This window comes from Episyrphus balteatus, chromosome 2, assembly GCF_945859705.1.
Source record: "Episyrphus balteatus chromosome 2, idEpiBalt1.1, whole genome shotgun sequence".
NCBI lineage: Eukaryota > Metazoa > Arthropoda > Insecta > Diptera > Syrphidae > Episyrphus > Episyrphus balteatus.
In genome coordinates, this window is record NC_079135.1 from 112,129,039 (window position 1) to 112,154,341 (window position 25,303).

Here is a 25,303-nt window from a genome sequence, read left to right on the forward strand (position 1 = left end):
TAAATAAAATTACAAAAACTTTTTTTGAAATGGTTTTTATTTCTTAAGATGTATACAATTTAGTTTTTGAAATGACAAAAATTTTTTAGAAACTAAAATGTTTATAGTTTTTGGCGTCGTTAAAAAAAAATTTTTAGATTTTCAAACATTTTTCAACAACAAAATTGGTACACCAAATATTGGTAAACGAAATTAAAATTCACACAAAAAAAAACAAAATTTCAAGAAAATTCATTTGTACGTTTACAAAACTTGATTTAAAAAAAAAAAAATATTATATTTTATAAATTAATATTAAGATGTTTATGTTCAAAAATGTTCGTTGAAATCATCGTTCACAAAAAAATTTTTTTTTTTTTGAGAAGTGAAAAAATGTGTGACAACATCTGACACAAATTTGAAAATGGTTAGTTTTATACATATGAATCAGATTTAAGTAAAAGAATAAAAATTTTTTTAGCAATTTTAGTAAGGGTACCTACTAGTTTTCTAGTAGATTTTTTTAAATAATGCTCATCAAATTCCTTCTTCTTAAAATAAAAAAAAAACAATTCCTTTTCCCAATGTTTCATCATTGCTAAATATCAGTGAAGAAAACGTTTTTTAACCGAGTCCTCACACAAAAAAATAAAAACACCCTTTCACAAAAAAAAAAAATGGTTTTATTTTATTTGTGATTTTTATGACAAAGGCAATATTTTTAATTTTATTATTATGTTATTTTCATTATTTTTTAAATTATTGTCGATCAGTGTAGAACCACTAATACGATTAATTAAGGGGACGAATTTTTGAGAAAGTCAGAAAACATCTATAAAATATGCAAACCTCCAAACTTAACATCTAATAAAATTTTATCAGAAGCTATCTATTTTTGTATTTGAGTGAATGTTCACTTTATTTTTCCTAAATGAAAAAAAAAAATGGATAAAAATTAAAAATGCCCAAATGGTGTTAATTTTAATTACAATTCCCCCAAAAATAGGCCAACAGACTGACTGCTCATCAAATGCTAATCCCCACTCAAGTCAATATAAATAGGTAAATTAAGTAGAATCCCAAAAATTTGCAAATAAATTAAAAAAAAACTTCAAAGTTTATTTTCTCAAAGTCTCTCTAATATACACCAGCTAGCTACTAGCACCATCATCAGAGTCAGCAGCATTCATTAAAAACAGAAGTTGATATCATCTTTTGGTGTTTCGTGTGTAGAAAGAGGTAAGGTAGGTTGATTATTCGTATATATTAATTCGTTCAGTAGTGCGAATTTTGTTTCGGTTTTTTTTTTTTTTTTTTTTTTTTTTTGTACTCGTAACTCGTAATGCCTTTGAATTAAACGAATAGGTAGTTTTTTTTTTTTTGGATTGTTCTTTGTTTGTGCGAAGGTCATTGTGACGCATGAAACTACAAGCTAAATAAATTAAAAAAATATCATCTGTTGGTAGACGAATGTTTTTTTTTTTTATTAAATTTATTTTTTTGCGTGTATTGAATCTGTCTAGACGTTAAACACACGAACCGGAACACATTTTAATGGTCTTTGGTTTTTTTGTTGTAGTTTTTTTTTATATCAACATAAAGGCTAATCTGATGTGCGGTTTTGGATATAGATAATTTTTGATGACAGTAGAAATAGAATTGTTAAATTCGCACACAAATATTCCGTCATCGTAAAACATAAAATTAGATATTTTATCATGGACTTTGATCGATTGAATGAAGATTCCAAAGTAAAGTCAAATAAATGATTTGTGTGAATGCGTGAATCCATAAATCGTAGAGGTTGTTGAGTAGATGAATAAGATTATCTGTTTTTTCATGACATTGGTTTTTATTGCTTAGAAGGCTGAAGAAATACTTTAATGGGTGAAAACAAAGATTTGTACTATTCAGTTGGAATTCAAAGCAAAAAAAAAGCAATGTCTATGAAATGCGATGTATTTTCGATTCGTTCAAGACTATTTTGAATATTATTTTATTATTGTAGGTATCTTTTATTTGAAGTTTATAGGAGATCGAGATTTTAAGTCTGCAAAATTAAGATATCACAGGTTTTCTTGGCTATATCACAGACAACTCTGGTCAATATCACGAGTTTTCCCGGTATCACAGTTTTCTCACACACTGGATTGAAAAGTATCACAGATTGCATCTGTACGTAACAAGAACTACTTCTCGTCTATATCACAAAAAACTTTGGTCTGTATCACGAGTTATTCTGCTATCATAAAATGATCTTGTATAAATCAGGGATTGCTAATTAATATTACGAATTGATTTAGTTTTTATCACACATTGGATTTGAAAGTATCACAAATTGCATTTATATTTAACAAGAACTAATCCAGTTCATATCACGTGATTTCTCATCTATATCACAAATAAATCTAGTATCACAGATTAGTTTTGTACAAATTAAGAATTACAAGGAAATATCACGAATTGATCCCGTATTTATTTCACATTATTGGTTTAGAATGTATCACAGATTGTTTTTAACAAGAACTACTTCGACATGTTTATAAGGCTACTAAGATATAAATATTTGTGTCAAGGACTACTCGGGTTGTATCATCTATTACACCAATAATTATTGCTATCAAGAATTATTCAGGTAAGTATCATGGATTGATTCCAATTATAACAAGGATACTGTGACTCAGTTTCTAACACAGAAGACTTATCACAGATTAGATAAGTGGTATCAGGAGATACATATATCACGATACCTTTGCTAAATTATAAATTTCTTTTCCAAACATTTATTGTGGGTTGGATTTAGGAAGTTTTATGGATAAAATCATTGTTTAACACAAGTTGGATTGAAAAGTATCACAGATTGCATCTGTTATATCACAAGAATCACAATGGTGAGTATCTGATATATCATTGATTGGTATAACGAGTTATCGCGGGTTTAATCAGCAATTACTTGGCTAAGTATCACAGGTTACCTTAGTTCATGGAATGGTATACTTCGGTTTGTATCACGGGTTTCCTCGATATATAATACAAATTGCTCTTAAGGACACCAAAGATTACTCCTTTGTTATCATGGATTTCACTGGTTCTTTGGTAATACGCATATCACGGGTTAATCTTCTATCACACAAAAGTCTGATAGTTATCACGCATTCCTTTGGTTAGTATCACAAATTAAAATTGTAAAGATAATCAATACTTCGCTTGACAGTAAAACGTGGACCAGCTGTTTTCAGCAACAACATCTAAATCAACAGTTTGAAGCCATTTCTGTCGGAATTGATTTATCATCACTGTAAAACAGTAAAAGCTGGTGCTCATTACAAGAAAAACTTCGTACCAAGTTTATCTATAGATCCAGTTTACTTTCCAAAAGGCTCTACAGCCATAGCGCCAGAAATAAGTGCGAACACTTGTTCGACGCCCACGCTTCATTAGCATAGAAACAGCAAATATAGGCCTATGGGCCTTATTACCCGCATTTGTCTTAATTATTTCGTAAGAAATTAATTTTAGCATTAGAGGTACAAAAAAATTGGGAACATATTTACCCCAATTTCATATGATTAACGACAATATATTTCTGCAATAAAGGCATTATGACCCGATTGAGGGCCTTATTACCCGCACATATCATATTTGTTTCAGAAAAATTTATTCAACTTGTCAGATGTAAGAAAAAAACACGGAATACAGCTCACTTTTATGTGTTAACTTGCATTTCAATAAAAAATACATTATTAGCCGTGGGCCTTATTACCCTCACCTATCTTACTTATTTCGAAAAAAATTAATTTAAACATCATGGGAAAAATGGGGAATATAGCTTATTTGTTTACATATACATTTTGTAACAAAGTCATTTCAGACCTAAGAGCCTTATTACCCGCACCTGTCTTAATTATTTCGAAAATAATTAATTTAAACATTCGAGATAGTAAAAACAGGGAAAATAGCTCACTTTAATTTGTCAAACAGCATTTCTCTAACAAAAGCAATACTACCCGATAGGCCTTATTACCGTCACTTTCTACACTTGTTGCCAATTTGGATTAATTCAATTTGAAAAAAATTCAAATACGCATAATTAATAAAACAGAAAAAAAATATTAAAACGATTTAAAATCCAATTTAAAGGAAGTACTATATAATTTTCTCAAACCCCTTCAGGTGAATATTAATATTATTCATCATGTGTGCTCGTGCCACAGCATGACAGAATCCCATTACTACCGCAAACAATAATATAAAAAAAAACTATATATATGTGTGCTATACAAAACCACACAAATCATCCATATATGTATTTTAACTCAAACCCTATATAAGCCCTATAGAATGTATCTCTGCATCTTTATAGTTCTGGTATAGGTTTATTTTTTTTTTATTTTTTAATAAATTCTCATTTAATATGTGCAACAACAGTAACTGGCAAAAGGCAGCAGCAACAGGCAAACAATTCTATCATCGCTCATTCACTCATTCTATGTGGCAATAATGCGATTACATTTACCAATTATTATTAACTTTTTTTTTGTTGTTGTTGTTGCATTTTGTGCCAATTTTGCTACTCCTCATCTCCCTCTGATCGATGCGGTTCTGGTCCTCATCTGTTGGTTGGTGTTTGGTTGAGCCTGAGCCAGGGCTAGCTCTGACATATATAGCCCTCAGGCTATGGGCTAAGCCGCATCGGGGAAGTAAAAGGCACAAACATGCATCAAGGCACTGCCAACTTGCAAAGGCAATAGTACACCAGCAACAGCAGCAAGTAACAGCAGTTTCCAGCCAGGCTAAAACGAAGGTATATTATGCATGCGGAAAGATAGATATAGAGAGAATGGGGTTGTAGAATGCAGATGCAGATGCAGAACGTTTTGCGGTGAGGTGCGGCGAGATGACGGCAGAGCAGCGGTGGTGTTTTGATGCCAAAGAAGGCGGAAGAGGGTGCAAGGAATAATCGTGCCAATTGCGACCTTGGATTAGCACACAGCAGAGCACACAATCAAATTGCATACAAATAGATTCAAGCTGCTGTAACTGCTGCTATAGCCCTGTAGCTGCTGCAGCGGTTTTTTTAGCAGCTACTGACAGACTCTCTTTTTCTCTGTACGAAGCAGCAGACTAATCGACACAACCACAAAATGGCACAGAAATAATAATAAAAAAGCAAAAAAAAAAACCAAAATGAAACACGTTACGAAGGAATGAATGACATTACACGATTTCGTTTGTAGATACATTCTGTAATGGCGCAGGCATTAGGTTTATCCCCCCTTTAGACCCTCACTTTTTGCTGCTGCATAGTCAATCGCTGTATATGAATTACACAATTATCGTTATTATCATGACGATTTTATTGAATTTTAATCGCTGTTTATGTTTATGCTGTGTGAAGTTTTTTCTTGAGATGGAGATGTAGATGCATCGTGGAATAATATACATGCATGGTATATTGGCATAGGGGTCTGTCTATAACGTTAAGCTTGTCGTGTAAATTACAAAGAAGACGTTAAATACAATTGAGGAAAAAGGTAATAAATATTGACAGCATTCAGCACGTGTGCTAAGCTTATAGGTGGATTTGAAAGGGATTCGACTTATTGCTTTTTTACGTAAAAATGATGCCTTCTTTGAGTATTAGAGTTTATTATTTTTATTAGGTCTTCCCCGTGTTTTTTTGACGCTCAGAAAAACAATTTTATTTCAAATTCATGTTGAACGCTAAAAAAATGGCGCCCAATAAACCATTATTTTCCTATAATCATCGTAAAATACTTTTTTTGAACTTATTATTGAAGTCATATAAGTTACAAGTAATAATTTTTGTAACCAAAAAAGGAGTCTTTTCCAAACGACTACGAAGTAGCAAAAAAAATGTTCTTGCAAAAAAAAAAAAAGAAAAAAATACATATTTTGTATTCTATCTCCTTTAAATACATGTTTTTATATGACAGCCTATATTAATTTTATATCATCTGAAAGCTTATTGTTTCAGCTCAAAATATTTATATTGTCCATGTGTATACAACATCTACAAAAAGAGCTTATTTTTTTCAAACCAAATCATTTTTCATCAAAAAAGCAAAAAAAAAATCAATCTTTTTTCTCTTTTAACACCATTAAATATATTTTTTTAAATGACAACCTATAGTATATCAAGGTTATTTTACCTTTTATATGACGTATGAATCATATTTCTACCATGTCTAGAAAAAAAATAAGAATTTTGTAAAGCCAACTATGTCGAAATTTCAAGCTGAGAATACACGGTACTTCCTACACTGGTCATCGTCAACAGATCTTCACAGGTGTTTTAAAGGTATTTTTCAAGTTTTTCAATTTAAGACATTTTGTACATACATAGTTTATTTAATTACCTATCTACAGTACAAATTTCATTCATCTATCTATTAAAACAAAAAAGTTATAACAAGTTGAATGTTCGTTTCGTGTTTTCGTTTCATAAACTAAAGAAGTTTTCACTTCAAAAAGATTTTTGTGAACTGGACTTGTTGCCTAATAACTTCTAAACTAAGTTATGTTTGATGAATTTTAACTGAATATAACAAAAGAAGCAAGACAGTTGCGGGTAATTAGGCCCATCAACTACTAATATCTTTGTAAGAGAAATGCAAGTTGATATAAATAAAAAGTTTTTTCTACCTCTGCTGGTTAAATGAATTTTTTTTCCGATGCAAGTTAGATATGTGCGGGTAATTAGGCCCGTCAGCCTAAAATAATTTTCCAACAGAAATATAAATTTGCATATACAAGTGAGCTATATTCTCTGTTTTTACTACTTCTAATATTTTAATCAATTTTTTCGAAAGAAATTAAACATGTGCGGGTAATAAGACCCATTGGGCCAGAATGCTATTGTTACAGAAAGTCAACTTTGTATATAAAAGTGATCTTCCATGTGTTTTCTACCTCTTATGTTTATTGAATTTTGAATCGACACAAAGAATGAATGTCCAAAAGTAAAAATTTTCAAATAATTCCATTATTTTGTTTGTTATTTTATTTTAAAGAATGGCGCCCAACAACCGATTACTCCTATAATCCTAAAAAAAATTGACAAAATGTTCTTTGCATTTTAACTGTTCCTTCAAGTCTCAAGGAAGATTTGACCAATTCAAATATTCTCACCATATTAAAATAAAATGACCTTACAAAAAAGTAGACCTCAACAAAAGAGTCTAACACATTTCCGGGTGCAAGGAAACCTTACAATAAAAAAGTCATCAAATATAGAAGCCAGGACCACTATACCTATTCTCCCTTTTTCATCAAAACGACAAACTCAATTAATACCTTCTGCTTATGCTTGACTATTATGCCTTCAGTGATGGACATTGCAAAAAAAAAAATTCTAATCACGCACCAGGTAGCTGTTTTTGTTAGCTCTACCTGGTTTAAAACCACCAAAACCACAAAACCTGATCTTAATAAATTTTTTGGTTCCCGCATGTTTGAATGTTTTATATGAAAGATAAAACATCCTGATTATAATGTCTCATGGAAACAAAAAAACAAACAAAAAAAGTGACAAAAAAAAAACTGCGAAATGACCATTCGAAAAGGCATATACAACAACTCGCCCATATGGTCAGCGATACTTTGGGAAAAAAATAATAAAAAAAAAGAACAAAAATTCAGGACAAACAAAAAATTACTACCTGCTTGACCATCATTATAAAACTTCATTGTCCTTTTTTTTTTCTAATCACACATTAGAGAAGATTTTTGCATAAAACTGGACCAGTCCACTGATTATCCCACGCATTTTTGAATATTCATTTGTTTAGTTTTGTGTTTTTTTTTTTAATTTCTTTTTTTATGGATGACAAAAAAGAAACTTGATTTGAAAAAAGAAAAAATAACGAATCCAGTTTAAAAAGGCAAAGATTCCTTCTGAAGAAGGTCATTTCGAGGATTATTTTTTTTATGAAATTTTATCATGCATCATTAAAAGAACTAGTTTTTTTTTCAATCGGACAATACTAGCCACCTTGATTTGCAATTGCCAAGGTACTTTGTTTTTCTAAGAAAAAAAAAAATCCTCAATAACTGTCAAATTGAAAGTTTGGTGCTCTTTTACATGCTGAATCAATTCTCTGGATTCAGTACAGGCATTATGTACTGCTGAATATAAATTTGTATGTACCGATTATAGTATTTTGTGTACTAAGTATAGATTTCTAAGTAACGAGTAAAATTTTGTATGTTCTGAGTAAAGTTTTAAATGTACTCAGTAATAGTTAACAATTTAATGTACTGATTACAAACTTTAATGTACTTTTATGTACTTCATCAGTAAACTTCTACTAAAAGAATTCTGTTTAGTGAACATATATTGAAGTTCGATATGTAAATATTAATTGAAATATATTCATCATAGAAATAAAAGCAAAAAGTACTTTAAAGTACTCAATACAGTCATCAGTCAAGTGAAGATATGTAATGTACCGTACAATATAAAAATTAATTGAAATTATTGATTTCAGTTAAATAAATTTTCATACAAAAATGTTCGTGCTCGAACAGTATACGAAAGTTGTAGAGTACAAATTAAGATGAGTACAAAAAAGGTGGCGCCCAACGTGAGATGTGATTTTATCTTAAATTATTTCTTATTTTTATTTTAATTCAGATATTGGCTAAATACTTTTTTTTTCAGAAGATTAACCTAGTTGACGAATTGGTTAATGGCGCCCAACGCGAAGTTTTTTCTGTTTCTTTCACTTCTTTCACTCGCACAATATCAGTGATAAAAAGCAATTTTGAATGAAAATTTAACTAAGATGAATGGCGCTCAGCTTGAGTACTTGGTAAACTTAAGTTGTATCTGTTTATAGCTGAGGCAAAAAAAAACATGGTCCATGTTGTTGTAAAGTTTTGCAACATGAAAAAACAGCAAAACTGATATTAAAATTTTAGACCCCGATATTTCGAATTGACTTCAGACAACCATAGCTGATGAATTTTTTTCTTAATCCCATAGATTTCCTCAAAGTCGAACCAGGCACAATGAAGTCTTTGAAAAGTTGCCATTTTTTGAACACAACACTCTTTCAATTCTGAGCAAAAAAAAGTTCTTTTGGCAATTTTTAAAGCAATAAGAAAATTGAATTTGTTGTTTAATTAAATGCTAAGATATCTGAAAATATTTTAAAATGATTTAGGTTTGTTCAGTATTATGTTCCCCAAGGTAGGCATTTCGGACCTGTTTTTTTTTCACAAACTTTCCGATTTGTGTTGATTGAACCAAACTTTTTTCCGAAGTATTATACTTACACATTTTTCTTTTTATTAAAAGCGAACTCACCTGGAATGAAAAAAAAAATTAAAAGTATTAATTAAGTTGAGTTTTGATGAAATAAGTAAATTTGAAACATAATATTTCAGAAATATTTGCTGTTTCCAATTAGAATATTCTTATAAAAAAAAAACGAAGAAATCATTAGTTAATAACTAACAGCTGTTAAATTTCTTTTTTGAGGGTTCTTTAAAGACTGTTACGGGTCTGAAAACGAGCATTAAAATTCTACTACTTTCAAAATTCGAAATAAAATTCCTTTGATTTTTTTTTTCAAACATTCAAATTTTAAATCTACCAATTATTATTTTTAACTCATTCCAAAGCAATAAATCAATAAAGTGTGTTATCTATTTATTTACTTCACACACTTTGTCATCTATAAGTATATCAATCAGAATAAAAACCCTTTATCGGTTAAAGTTTCAACACTCAAGGTAGGTCATTTATGATAAACTTATAATATTGAATATTGATAAGATAATAAAAAAATTGTTATTATCTAATGCCTCGACAATAAAAAAAAATAAACTCAAAACACATGTTTAAGCGAAAGCGTTAAAAGCATATGGAGGGTTTATTTGCTAATCAATTTTTTTTATTTTGTAGATTGTTAGTCATATCTTAGAATGTCAAGAATATCAATTTGTGTATTTGTCTGTGTATAGTAGATAGCAAAAAGTTAAATAAAAAAACCTTGACATTGACACTAAAAACAAAATGAAACACTAAGTCGTATGAACTTGTTGATAGTTTTATCAACTAAGGCAAAGTCAAAAGGATTGTTATAGAATTGTATAATGTTCATCTGTTCCATCATAACTTCCAAAAATCTTATTGTAATTTGACCATAAATCTATCGATAGAAGGGTTTTGGTAGTTCGCTAAATATAGGGCATGTTACATCGCCATAAATTAAATATGATGGCCTCTAGAGACAAAGTCATAAGGTTAATTTATTTTAAAAAACCTTAATTATTCGTTTTTAACAAATTTGTAAAAATAAGTTTTTTTTTTTTAACAAATGCCAAATGTGATCTTTAAAAAATATGTTCACAATTGGTGCCTATCAAACAGAAAGCTTTTGTGCCTGAAAAAAAAATCAACTTACGCACACGTGTGTAAGCTTTTGACTATAGGTAATATCAATGCGAGATAGGCTGTTGCTAATTAAAGATTTCATTAAATATATATACATTGTATCTTATCAAAATTCAAACAAAGGAAAACATTCGGAAATAGATTTTTTTCCCGTTGTGAAAGTGTTGAGCACGAAAGTATTTTTGGCAAATAAAATTGATTAGAAAGTTATTCAATAAGCATCGGTGGTTCAGTGGTAGAATGCTCGCCTGCCACGCGGGCGGCCCGGGTTCGATTCCCGGCCGATGCAAATAAATTTTTTTGTATGTTTTTAAAATATAGTGGTAGAAAAACTAGTAGCACACGAATTATAGTTTTTAATTAGGTATTTTCACATAAAAAAATTATAAATTTATAATTTATTTAAATATTTAATTCAAAACCAGTGAATTTTGTTAATATTATTATTTTTGTTAATCCGAAAGATATAACACTTTATTAGAATTAATTTATAAATAAATTCATTGCAACCGCATTTGATTGGGTTTTTTTTTATCTAAATTTATAAAAAAGAAACTGGTTTGTACAGACAAAATATTCAAAAAACTGTCACACATTGATTAATTTGACATTTTTTTTTTTTAACTTTGCTTTTTTGGTGAATAAACTATCAAAGAATATTTTCTTATTTTATACTTTTAGGGCGTGACAAAGTATTTACATATTAATATAAAAAAAAAATAATAAAAATAGTTTATGACTTTTGCCTCTAGAGGGCGCCATAATTTCATACAAAAGTCTTATATCTTATAACTAGGGGACAAACAAGATATTTAAAACGATATCCCAATTTTCAAATTTGGATAAGTTGTTTAGAAGCTATGATGCAACAAATGAACATAAACTTTTAACTTTTTAAAAAATTAATAAAAAGAAGTTTGGTAAGGGGGTTTTAAATCCTAGTAGTCTATAAAAATATTGTATGTTACCATTTTCGGTGTGGGTTTTTTTTTGGTAAGCAATAATTTTGAATTTCATCTTTTTCTTATGAAATAAAATCACCCTTTCATCCAAAATAATTTTCTGGAGTCCTTAAAATACTAGTTCCTATTAAATGTGAAAGGGTGCTTTTTTTTTTCAAAATGCAAAATCTGTAACAGGTTTCATAAAATTCAATGATACGCTTATGAACTTCAATAAAAGTTATCTTCGTTTTTTTTTATGTAAAAGGGTTTTTTTTAGGTGAAGTGATTAAATGAAATTATTGCAGTAATATTAGCAAGCTTTTTAGCTAGATTTTAATATAGGAAAGGATGTTTTATTTACAGGGAATAAAATTGATGAGGATCATTGGCGAAATTGTGCCACAAAAATTCTGATATGAAAATGTTTAGGAAATAAGTTCTGTAATAAATTTCAGAAATGCCAACGAATTGTATGGTAACATTAAGAAATTTAGTAGTTTTATTTTTCAACAGATCCAAAAATAAAATGAGGCTTTTGTTGAAAGGGTGTTTTTTTTTAGGTATCGAAAATCCATTTTAAAATTCATTCCCGAAATGAAATACAGTAAATGATTAGTTTTGATAGGACAAAAAATCATTTTGCAGAAAAGGTGTGTAATTTGTTTTGCTCCTGTAAAATTAAAAAGATTTATTGTTTAATAGAACAAAAAATCTTTTTAATTTAACAGGATTTTTTTTTAATTAAAAACAAATATATTTTTGTTACCTTTGTTTTTTTGTTTTTTTAATGGAGTTTTGTATAACTTTAACGATCTCGGTTCATAATCTTCCTATTTTCTGTCCTCACAAAACAACCTTTTCACCCTAAATATCTCGCGAAGTTTGGATATTTTAAAATTTCTTTTTTATAAGTATTCCATAAATTTAATCAAATGTATGTTTTTACCATAAAAAAATCGATAAATCTGTTCAAGTTCAAATAAAGATTGAATGACTTGAACAAACTTCATCAGTATTTAACTATTTTTTGTTTTCTTTATTCCTCTACTATTCTTTTATGTAACACACTCAGTTTTTTATTTTATTTACCAACACTCGTTCATTTATCTGTTCAAATATTGGCGCCAAAAAAAAAGCTGCTAACGATAACTGTCAAATTAGATTTGTTTGTTCATTTCTGCACTAACATTTTTATTTTCTGTGTGTTTACAGACGTCTTTTGTGTTAGGTACGCTGGCTGTTGGCTGGCTTGTTGGAGATCATTTGAACGAAAATCTTTATTGAATGTCACCTAATTAATTTCGAATGCTCTACAAACTCAGTCATTGTGAGTTAGACTTTTTTTTTTGCGTTTTTTATTTTTGTCACATAATGCGTTATATAGTGTAGATGACCGACCATATAGACATAATAGGGGTCATGCAAACATTATGTGCGTCCCCCCATATTCCCTCAAATTGTCACAGCTGTCATATTCTATTTTCTCCAATTTAAATCTGGGTATAGAAAAAAAATCCACAGGCTATATTGAGTGTGTGTAGTGTGTACACACCTTAAAAAAGCGCATAACACACAAATCGAACAGTGCTACGATGACAGTAAAAAATGACAGCTAACACAATATGCAAGGCAAAAAAGGAGGTGTGTGCTCTTGCTCTATCGTCGTCGTCCGTCGTCATCGTCGTCGATGCACTATTAAACAGGAGACTCACAAGTCTTCCTGGCTTGCCTGGAACCTTAAAATAAAAGGTTCATGGACGTTTTTAGCAGCGCCAAAAAAAAAAAAAAAAAAAAAAAAACAAAAATCTAATCGTTGAATGCCTTCAGGGCAGCATCGCACCTCATAAAAAAGTATCGAAAGGCATTGGGATGTGTGGGAGGTAAAGTGCTCTTGTTTTTTTTTGTGTCTATAGTACCTATATGGTTGCATGTTGACAGTCGAAGTATAGTTTGCATGCAAATGCGAACTAAGAAGGGATGTTCGATTATATGTATCTCCTTAGTCGAAATGGGGATAACCCTATATTCATATTCGATATCTCTGATACATGTAGGTTGGTAGCACTGCATCTCGCACAGATTAGTGGCAAGTGTTTTGACACCTTTGCTGCTTGCGGCTGCTCCTCACGGGTGCACAGAACTATTAATTAAAATGATGCACATTGATTTCTGTGGGTTTTTGGAAATAATTGAGGGAACTTTGTTTTTTTTTATGTTTTTTTTTGTTTTGGGATTATGGATTGGAATTTAAAGTGAAGGGCTTAATTTTTTGTCGGTTAAGAGAAAAGCAAGAAGGTAAGTGAAGGGAAAAAGCCTTGTGGAAGAACCTTTTTCCGATGCAATCAATAACTACTATTAAAATGAAAGTTATTAAAATTAATCAACAAGTTGGTGTGGCAGCCTTAGACCCCCAAAAGTAATTTTTGAACAAAAAGTTTTTTTGCACTTTTTTTGCACTTTTTAGAGTTAGTTCGTGTCTTTTTAGCGTCAGCTGGTGGCTGTAGGGTCCGAGGTAAAGAAAAAGTGAAATTACACTATTTTGCAAGAAACAAATTCATTCTTTTAAAATTACTTATTTATGGCTTTAGAGCTCCACAAGTTTTCCTAAAACTAGCATTTAATTGTGGGGGTCAGAGACCCTTTAAAAGAAAAAAAAAAAAAAATGACTGACTTTACTTCGTCAATCGATTAATTGGCTTAACATTTTGTCATTTTTTCAAAACTTTTGAGGGAAATTTCGAGACACTGCAAAGCGCCACCAGGGGCTGTTGGGACCTCAAAAAGGGGACAAATAATAGCGATGAACTTTTGTAGATGCTTTGTGCCCACTTGAGACTTTTTAGTTTTTATTTTTAGAATTATAGAATCCTAAAAAGTACCAGATGGGAGATGTGAATGTGAAAGGCTAGGGACCCCTAAAAGTACAAAAAATAAAAAGCGAATTTGGAAACGACATTTTATAAGAATTTAATTTAGTCCTTTTGTATTCTATTTAGGCTTGTGAGTATATTTCAGATGTTTTTCAAGTTCAAAAAGTGAAGTGTAGGGACCGGGACCCCCAGACCCGCAGAAATAAAAAAAAACTGAAATTAGTAACACTATAGAACTGAAAAAGGTTAATGCTGGATTTTTGAATTGTTTTAAACGTTTCTGAGAAAAATTCTTAAATCTATGAGATACCTTAAGGGGGTCTTTAGCCCAGGGACCTAAAAATGGGATTAGGCTTTCGAAATAAACGAATCTATTTGATTTCAGCTAATATAACCGTTTTTGTTATTTTGTTAAGACTTTTGAGTACAATTTTGGAGGTCAACTAACTGCGAGATGGGTAGTGTGGGGAGTGGGGGCTAGGGACCCTACGAAACTACAAACATAAAAATTGTATGTTAATTTACAGCGATTAGTTTAAGCTTTATTATTTTTTTAAAGCTTCTAACCTACTAAAACTTTACATATCTCCCAAGCATCAGATGGGTATTGCGGAACCCCCAACGGAAGAAAGAAAAAAAAAAAAAACAAAGAAAAGCTTTATTTACCTAGTCAGTCGATAAAAATGGCCCTATGAAATTACCGATTTGTCAGGCAAAAGAGAGGTATACATTTGGGTGGGTCAAAAAAATCGAAATTCTTTTTTTTCGATTTTGTACTCCGAAAAATCGATTGCTTTAGAATATACACACCAAATATGAGCTCTTTATATTATTGGGAAGGCCCTCCGCTTCACAATTTTCCATTTTTACATCAAGCATCTAGTAAAAAAAATCATTTTTTTATTCATCAACTTTTTAGGAAATTGTAATTTTTTTTTTAACTTTGACCTCGAATATCTTTAGAATGATTAAATTAATGAAAAAAGTTAATAAGACCTTTTTTGTGGAGCAATCTGTTTTCTACAAGAATATGTCATGCGCGTTTGATTATTATAATTTTTCAATTTGTTACAAAATTAAGAACAATTCTCGATTTTTGGACCTCAAATATCTACTAAACTAAAAAAAAAGTGTATAAGGCCTTTTTTTAGAACGTTCAATTTTCTACAAGAATATGTAAAAAAATTTGCTAAAAAGTCAATCAATAAAAAAATTATTTATTTTTAGTAGAAGCTTGATGTAAAAATGGAAAATTTCGAAGCGGAGGACCTTCCCATTAATATAAAGAGCTCATATTTGGTGTGTATATTCTAGAGTTGTCTAGCAATCGATTTTTCGCAGTACAAAATCGAAAAAACGAATTTCGATTTTTTTGACCCACCCTAGTATACATACATGCTCACAGTAAAAGCAATGAGAAACGAAAACGGAGAAAACAAGTTCGGTTTTATTTTTTGTTAAAACTGAATGTGAATTATAATTTCGCAGAAAAATAATGTTTTTCTTTAATTCGATTTTGAATGACTTTTTTAAACTTAGCTAAAGCAAGTTAACAATGTTAAGTAGAACACGCAGTTCATGGATATCTCTAGACTCCTAAAACCCCTTGCCATTAAACTTCTGACTTAAAATTTTGAAATAACACGTAAAAAACTCCCTAAACTTTGTTGTTTTTTTTTTTTTTAATACAAACAAGATAGATTTATGTTTTATTTCAACAAACACACCATGAAGGTGTTGAAAGTTTCCTCTCTCCCTCACAATTTATTCTTCCATGATGCATGTTGAAGAAGAAGGACAAACTAGTTAGTATAACAACTGCTAAGCACTCGTACCAATTTTCATCTTCTTTTTATTTTTTTTTTAAACATTTTTTCTTCATCTAAAAGTTAATTGGATAAAACCCTGAAGTTGATCCCTCTTAATTGCTAAGTTTCCTTCTCCATTACACCCACTTAGATTTTTTTCGAGCTTATTTTTTTTTCTTTTTTTTTCTTAACCTGCAATCAATCGATCAGTAGTACAAACATATACCTACAACAAACCCTCCTTTTTTCCTTGTGTGGCCCTGGCCATTTCCATCTATGCATATCGAATCCATTTAGTGACAAATTTAGACTCACTTGGCATCTCCTCTGTGCTGGATGGCAAAGAACCACACCAAGACACAACTTGCTGAATGGTCTGTATGCATATTTGCATCAACCGACACGACGATGCGCATTGCTCTATTTGCAATCAACTTCCTCCCAAAAAACAACTCAAAACATGCCTTCAGTGCCTTTCCATATATACAGAAAAAAAAAAGTCAGTCAGAGATACACCCACAACACAAAACAAAAAAACACAGAGTGATATATTCCTACAACACCATCAATAAGGAAAAGGATGGTAAAATCCAAAACACAACGTTTTAAGAATAAATTAACTTCAACTTCAATAAGAAAAAAAGTCTGAAGAAGAGTGAGAGAGAAAGAGAAGGAGAATGAGAGAAAAAATCATATGAATATGCATTCCCCTTACTTAACACTGATCAACCTCCACAGGTGTCCTGGAACAAAAAAAAAATGGAAGGAAGGAAAAAAAAATATCTAAGCTCCCCCATCGCCGCCGCCGCCAACACACACTTCAACTTCACTGACCATTGATGCATTCCATCATTCTATCTCCTGGACCGATTGGCATCATCATCACCATCGGCATCATCCAGCACATTCAGCATCATCACCAGCAGCCATCGCATCGTCCAGCTGAAAAAAAAAAAAAAAAATGGAACAAGATGTAGAAACACGCAGACAAGTGTCTTCCCAGCTGCGTCGTCGTTCGTCCGACTGAGAAACAGAGGAACCAATATCCTCCAGCATCATCAAGCGGCGACATCATCCGCAAACGCTTGCAAATTGAGTTTGGTCACAGAGCATCATCGTCGAGCAAAGAGGCATGTGAAGAGGATGTATAGACGATGATGGTCCAGGATGTTTTTTTTTGTTTTTGTCTCTGGAATCTCAAACCGGTCTACTGACTCCGACTCGACTCTGTGTGTTAGGGGGAATATAGTTTTGAATGTTGGAGCGATGGAAAGTTGTGTTAATGGAATCTCTTTGATCTATACGAAGTCAGTGGCTCCTTCGATAATTTGGGACAGATTTTTCATCCACCAGAGGGCGTTGCGGTATGATGGCAGAAAAGTCTAAGGACACCTGTGTGATAATCAATTTTTTTTTCTTCTCCCTCGAGTCGAGAGAAGAGACAGTGTGTCGTGGTGTCGATGTATTAGATGGATAATTGGAAAATTGGTTTGATCAAACGTCATCCCAAATGTCAACTCTAATGGAGAAGATGGTCAAAGATTAGAACGAACAAAAAAAATGATGGCAGTTTTTTTTTTTTTTTTTTTGTTCATCCTGCGGGTCAGGATGCAATTTCATCGCTGAAATGTTTTGTTGGTTAGGCCAGTGGCCATGATGCATTAATCGTCGACAATTTCCGACGGTCTTCCTTCATTGGTGAAAGACTATAACCATGCAACGTTGACGACTCGACTCGACGACAACTTTGTGACACATTGAAAACACTCTCCTTTCGTATAGTTTGGCCACTTTCTACACCGCAGTCTAGATGATGATGATGATGTACTCTTACTCCATTTTTTTTTTGTATATTGTGTTGAAATACTGACATTTCTTTTGTTTTGTATGTATCATATGGAGGCGCCCTCTGGCGTGAGTTTATGTTTGTTGCGGTGTACACTATGGCCGCATGGTTTGATTGTTGCAGTGTTTTGTTGTGTCACTATATACCAACTCTTGGTTGCAATGAAACTGACTATGAGACTATGGTTGTGAGACTCTGGGTGGGATGTTGATGATGATGTGGATGATGATGATGATGACTGACATTGGGTGTAATGGATTCTGAACATAAATTATCGCATTGTGGTTGCTGTCGCTGTAATATTGTGGATGTGCATTGACATTTCAATTCAAGTCAATGCATAAGGAGGAGGAGAATGATGAAAGAGGAACGAGAGCGAGGGAGTTCTTTGTTGTTGTTATGATGGTTCATGGGGTTACTGTGGGTGATTGTGATTATTGCTTGGTAAGCTGTCAACTTGATGACAGGTTTATTGGTGGCGCTCTCTATCTTTTGAAAGTTGGTTTTGTTTTGTCGATTAAAAGAGTGTGTTGAATATGCAGTTGAAAGGGTCACCACAAAATTTAGTGTGGGAAAAGTTTTGGATGGAGGAAATATATGGAGGAGATAAAAATTGTTTGGTCCTTTCACATTTCAAGAAAGTTGTTCCTTGTCAAAAATGACATTTTCTTTTTGTGGATTGTAGGTTATAATGCGGTGGGATTTTTACCAAAGAAAATATTATCCGCAAAAAATATCGTTATGGTGTTATTATTGAATAAACTATTGCTTGCATATAACAAAAAACAGAATAGGTCCTACATCACTTTCTTGTGGGACACCACTGGATGTGATTTATTGAAATTCCTCAGAGTACTCTGACGAGTCGATTTGATTGTATATGATTTCTAAAGTGTTGTCTTAGTAAATGCTTTTAAAATTCCTTCAAGAACCAAGTTTATAAGCATACCCATTTTGGTGACTTGTCTTAAATCATCATGAAACGATTTTTTTTTTTTTTTTTTTTTGAGGTAACCTTGAAAACCTGATGTAATGAAGTAAAATGGGCTTCGGATTCGGTTGCATCTAACCAAAAACAAATAATTTACATAGTCGCACGCCGATATGAGACATTTTTTCTGTGTGACTGTGTTTGTTATATAAATAATTTTGTGACTTGACGTTGGGCGCCACTTTTATTTTAAATCTTTTTAGCTTCTATTTAAGTGCCATTTTTAATCATTTATTTTTAATTTAACGGAAGATTGAAACACAATAAAATGAAAACAAATTCGCTTCTCAGTTATTTTTAATTTATGTTGGGCGCCATTTTGTAACACACCATTTAAAAAATTTTTTTTGTGATAATCATGAATACTTTTCCAACTAAATGTCTCTTTTACGCTTAATAGCTTGCCACATTTGTTAAATCAAGTTCTGTAATCTCACATTGGGCGCCACTTTAGGTTTATTATCTATTTTAAACTGTCGTTGGGCGACACACATTCAATTACTAATGCTTTTTTATCTTTTGAAATTGAAGGAAGCGTTCTTAAAAGAAGAAAAATACATTTCTGAGTAAATTTTGGTTTTTGTTTCAGTGCAGTTGTTTTACACATTGGGCGCCATTTTGTATAACTGGGTTGGTTTAACTCGAAAACCATGACAAATAAGGAAAGTAAATTGTTATGTTGAATGCTTTTCTCCTTCCAATACCAATTATATCCTGTAATCTCACGTTGGGCGCCACTTTAGATTTATTATTTATTTTAACCTGTCGTTGGGTGACACACATTTAATTACTAATGCTTTTTTATCTTTTGAAATTGAAGGAAGCGTTCTTAAAAGAAGAAAAAGACATTTCTGAGTAAATTTTGGTTTTTGTTTCAGTGCAGTAGTTTTACACGTTGGGCGCCATTTTGTATAACTGGGTTGGTTTAACTCGAAAACCATGACAAATAAGGAAAGTAAATTGTTATCTTAAGTGCTTTTCTCTTTCCAATACCTTGACGCATTAGTTCAATCATATCATGTAATCTCACGTTGGGCGCCACTTTTATTTTAAAATATTTTAATTTTATATTAGACATAATTTGCGTCTTCATTTTTCATTTCACATAGGATTAAGGTATTGCTTTTTTATGTTTTAGTATGAAGCTTCACATTGGGCGCCATTTGGCAATGCCAAGTTTTTATTGAAAAAAAACACGCAGGTTTCATACCTCTTTATTTTAATTAATTATTTTCTTGACAGTATTTTGGTAGAATATGTCCTTCACTTATCAACTCTTGCAATATCAACTAAATTAGCAATGAAATTTTGCATTTAACTAAGCCAGGGCGTGACTTAAATATTTTACAAATAGCTTGTCCTAAATATTAAAATGATAGACAACCATGACCAAAGTATAATCTCTATATTCTTTTGTGCAAACTTACAAGAGGAAGGATATTCTCAGCATTTCACCTGGAAGTAGTCTAACAACAATGCCGCACCTTGTATTAGCTGGGATAATGCCCTGGGTAAACTGTGTATGTGTGTGATAACATTGCCATTTGGGAACATTAAGACGCAAAACAATGACGGCGGTCGTAGTACGGGCGCATAGTCGACGGCGTCACTCGTTTGTTAACTCTAATATATCCGGACACTAATTCGCATTGTGTAACAATTTGCCAACAAAGCTACATGACAGCATTTAGTAGCTGACTGGGCTGATGTAAGTTTTTTTTTTCTAAATGTGCAAAGCAACGTCGACGAAGCCACGCGTGCACCTTCACCTCGATTGAAAATGCGGGCGCGGGATCATATCAATTGAACGCAATCTTTAATCCAAAAAAAAAATAACAACAAGAAAACTAAACAAAAAAAAAAAAGAGTGTGTGTACACATGTACACGCGACTGAAGTTATACTTCTCATTCAGTAAATGTAAATGAATTTCATTTGATATTTTTAATTTCTATTATTAAATTAATTAATCCACACTTCGTTTTTTACATTTTTATCAAGTGAACAATAAATTAATTCTTTCATCCTCCTTGCGTCCATGTAGTTTTCAATTTAATCTGTGAAATTTACTCATGTTGTGCGGTTCAGAACGTACGGTATATGCTTAACGAAAGTAAACAAATTGCGCATGAAATATGCTATATGGTAATTTTATGAGGATTGTGTGTGCTTCAGCACTAGTAGTAGCAATATGCAACTTGCAGGGTTGCTACAAAGCTCAAAAGTGAGCTGAGTTCAGCTCGCAGCTCAGCTCAAATTTTGAGCTAGCTCACTTTTGAGCTATGTACCATAGCTCAGCTCATTTGAGCTAAGCTGAAAGTGAGCTGAGCTGATGGTTGAGCTGAGCTGTTGGGTGAGCTAAGGTAAAGTGAGCTGAGCTGAGCTGTGATGGGTGAGAGGATACATTGATTTTTATTTGGAAAGTATAATGAATGAAATATGAAGATATTTTAAACTTTTATAAAACACCATAGCTTAAGATTTTTGGTTCTAGTTATTAATGGAATTATTTTAACACATAGATATTTTTATAAATAAGACAGATAATTTTTCGTGATCTTTTCTCTTGGTGTTATTGATAGTAAATATATTTCTATTTTTTTAGTAAAATAATTCTTTTTTTATCATAAAAAAAAAATTCCGGTACAATCCGGTTTTTCGACTTTTTTCAAAATTCCGAGAAAATCGGTTTTGAAAGTTGGGGTAAATTTTTTTTTCGAAAAATCCCCGAATCTTTAAACGCTCCTGGAAGCTAAACCGCTTTAGAGCAATTTTTGGGAGTGATGCCAAATGATAGCTTGTGTCATGGGCCTACGCTTTGCACATTGTTAGATTTTTAAAAAATCGCCTTCCATGTTAAACCGCCACATCATGCCTATTTTTTCAGAATCATGCCTATTTTTTTTTAACTTTTAAGTTCTCCCAGTTTGAGAACGCGTGGACCTACAGGGATGGGAATTATCCCCAAATGTAGGTTAGAGTCCCCGCTACCTTTTGGCATCAAAAAATTTTATTTTCATTTTCTTCAAAATTCCGCGATATAGGCGTTCGAACGCTTTGATCTAGAGACAGGGGAGTGGTGCCATATGAAAGCTTATATTCTCAGCTAGCCGATAGTGGTATAATCCGGTTTTTCGATTTTTTTCAAAATTCTGAGAAAATCGCGTTTGAAAGTTGGGGTAAATTTTTTTTTCGAAATATCCCCTAATATTTGAAAGCTCCTGGAAGCTAAACCGCTTGAGAGCAATTTTTGGGAGTGATGCCAAATGATAGCTTGTGTCATGGGCCTACGCTTTGCACATTGTCAGATTTTTTAAAATCGCCTTCCATGTTAAACCGCCACATCATGCCTTTTTTTTCAGAATCGTGCCTATTTTTTTTTTACTTTTAAGTTCTCCCGGTTTGAGAACGCGTGGACCTACAGGAATGAGAGTTGTACCCAAATGTAGGTTAGAGCCCCCGCTACCTTTTGGCATCAAAAAATGTTTTGTCATTTTTCTCAAAATTCTGAGATATAGGCGTTGGAACTTGGGGCGCTCACTTTCAGCTCAGCTCACTTTCAGCTCAGCTCACTTTCAGCTAAGCTATGGTACCTAGCTCAAATTTGAGCTGAGCTGTGAGCTGAGCTGAGCTGTGAGCTGAGCTGAAATGTGAGAGGCAACTTGCCACATGGAAATTACCACATGCAACTTGCCACATGCAACTTGCCACATGCAACTTGCCACATGCAACTTGCCACACGCAACTTGCCACATACAACTTGCCACATGCAACTTGCAACATGCAACCTGCCACATACGACTTGCCACATGCAACGTGTTGTGTGTTTTATGTTTGCCGTACTGCACTACATTTTTAAATACTAAAGTACTGCCTACTCTAAAGGTGAAACGACAGCCCTGCTACCCAGGGTGATCGCGTCATAATCCCTTTGACATTCTTGTCAAAAAGTAAATTTTCATACCCACCCTCCCATAAGAAGTATAACTTCAAAAAGCTCAAATTTATTTAAACAAATTTCACACCTAAGTGCCTCAAGGTACTGTTGGTTGGCCGCTTTTGTTTTTTCGAGAGGAATATAACGAATAGATATCCGAAAAAAACCAAACCCACTCCTCCACACAGATCGTTTAGCAAATGAATTCAAAGGATCTTTATGTCTATGGGCAGGCGAATGCAAATTTTGTTCCCTCTCGCGCAGCCTCTCAGCACACTAATCTGATTTATTTCAGACAAATTGTGACGGAGCCGGGATAAAAGGTATGGTTGAAGCTGTGACCGTACCGATTCTGAATTTGGCGTTTTACTTCTGTTTTTGTTGTTGTTGTTTTTTAAGATATCTCGCATACTATAGAGCAGGTATTCAACATGACAAGTACACATACTCGCAATGAACAACTACACACTCTTTGAGGCGAAGGCGTTGGCTTTTTTTATGGGTTGGGGTATATTCATACTGCTTGCTTGCTGCTTTAGCTTAATAATAATATTTTTTGGACTTCATTTTTTATGCTTAACTTCATGTTGCACACTATTTTTTGTTGTTGTTGTTGTTTTTTGTTCCTTTTGGCTAAAAATGGATTGCAAAGTTGTTGCAAAAGGAATAAACTAAAAGATCACCGATACGAGGATTAACATTTTAATTAGAAAAAAAAGCAACTCAAAAAGTTTACAACAACAAACAAGAAAACAAAAAACATGTTGCAACAAACGGAAAGTATAATGCACATGTTGTATGAGCGCGCATATATGCAAAACAATTTTATAGATACAAATTAGATATTAGAGTTTTTTGGACATGAATAAAATAATAGATTGTAATCTTTTTTTGAATATACACAATTATTATTAGATATTTACCTCCGGGGGTTTATAATACTCGAAGGCATAGTGAATGGGTTTTGTGCGGTTATTATAGAAAATATAAACGGTAATCAGAGGTATAATCTGGTTATATTTTATTTGATTGATGTTTCATTGACATTTAAAATAAATACATCTCGTCGGGTACTTTTGTGTTTTTGGGAGGTTTAAGATTTCAATTGGGTTTGGGGGCTTAAGCGGCATAGTTTAAGAAAATGATATAAATTACGTTAAGGTTGTCAGATGGGAGGGCTTTGGTGTATTTTAAGGCCTGTTTTGTTTATATTTTTTTTTTCTTAAAAAATAAAACAATTTGCGAAATTTAATTGTTTCAGACCCTATTTTTTATTGATGGTAAGGACCCCTAGAAAGTCTCAAAAAATCTTTCATGATTGACAATTTAATTATTTTTACCATTTTAATCTTGATTTGTTGAGCTTAGCCCGAGTCAAAAAATTATAAATTTTGTGACCCCAAAATTGTGTTTTATTTAATGCCTTAATTAATAGGTACATTGCAAACCCGAAATATGTGCATACTACACAACACCAAAAATTTTACTTAATTTGAGGAGAAATTTAAGTTTTGGGGTCCTAAATCAATTTTGAAATTTCATTACTAAATTTTACACCAATAAATTAATACCCTTATACTTTTTTGAATTTATTTAGAACACACAAAATCACACTTTTTTTATTAAAAAAAAGTTGGGACCCTTTGATGGGTATCAGTTACATTTTCAATAAGAAAATAAGCTAATGGTTTTCAAGATTATTCTTATTCTTTTCAAATCGCATTTAACTCTTTACTTTTAATGTAATTTTGATCACCTCAGAATTGAAGGGGTCTTTGGGTTTTTTTTTAAACATAATAAATATTACAGAAATTTACAAGCAATTCCGTGAGAGGAGTTGGCTTTAAAAAAATATTTAATTGCATAAAAAGCATTAGCAAAACTGATCTTAGTTATACATAGGTGGCATTTTGGGGTCCTAAGTCACTGTTGGAATTGGACATTCATTATGAAATTGAATACCAATAAATTGAGACCCTTAAACTTTTTTTTAACTTAGTTAGAACTAAAATCACACTATTTTTTTATTAAACAAAAAGTTGAGACCCTATCGGTAGGTTCACTGTATTCTTTGAACACATTTTCAATTAGAATGTTTTATAAAACTATCATTATACTTTTCAAATCTCATTTAATTTGTAACATTTGCGGTCTTTTTGATGAAGTCAAATTTTTCGAGGTCTTAATTTTTTTTTATTTTTATAAAATTTTTTCAACAACTTACCTTATGGGCTCTGATGGGGGCGCCCTCAGAACAAGCTAACGTGACGTCCACCAGACTCTCGTCCTGTAATAATTGACTAAACACCCCTAACAGGTTGGATTGATGATTGTTCCACCTCAAGCAGTAGTGCTCACTGCCCATGTCGGTGACAGCTTACGCTGCTGTAAATAAAAAAGCAAATACAAATAAATAAATATTAATTTTAAAATCTTTTTTTTTATCATTAATTTGTTCTTTAACGTTAAAAATAAATAAATTAAAAATTTGTAGAATGTAAAAACT

At 32.1% G+C, this 25,303-nt stretch overlaps 1 protein-coding gene and 1 non-coding gene across 9 annotated transcripts in view; one reads left to right on the plus strand and one right to left on the minus strand.

The window, feature by feature from the left end:
• Positions 1 to 25,303, minus strand: part of LOC129911087 (longitudinals lacking protein, isoforms N/O/W/X/Y) — a 329,276-nt gene that overhangs the window by 89,476 nt on the left and 214,497 nt on the right. For 6 of the 8 annotated variants that reach the window (XM_055988753.1, XM_055988752.1, XM_055988758.1 and 3 more), the window contains one exon: positions 25,022 to 25,182. In XM_055988753.1, the coding sequence (XP_055844728.1) occupies positions 25,022 to 25,162 (141 nt within the window). In that variant the 5' untranslated portion in view covers positions 25,163 to 25,182. The remainder of the gene's footprint in view (positions 1 to 25,021; positions 25,183 to 25,303) is intronic. The other 2 variants (XM_055988754.1, XM_055988755.1) reach the window with 1 other exon arrangement.
• Positions 10,621 to 10,691, plus strand: Trnag-gcc (transfer RNA glycine (anticodon GCC)). The gene has a single exon. It is a non-coding gene; the product is annotated as a tRNA-Gly (tRNA).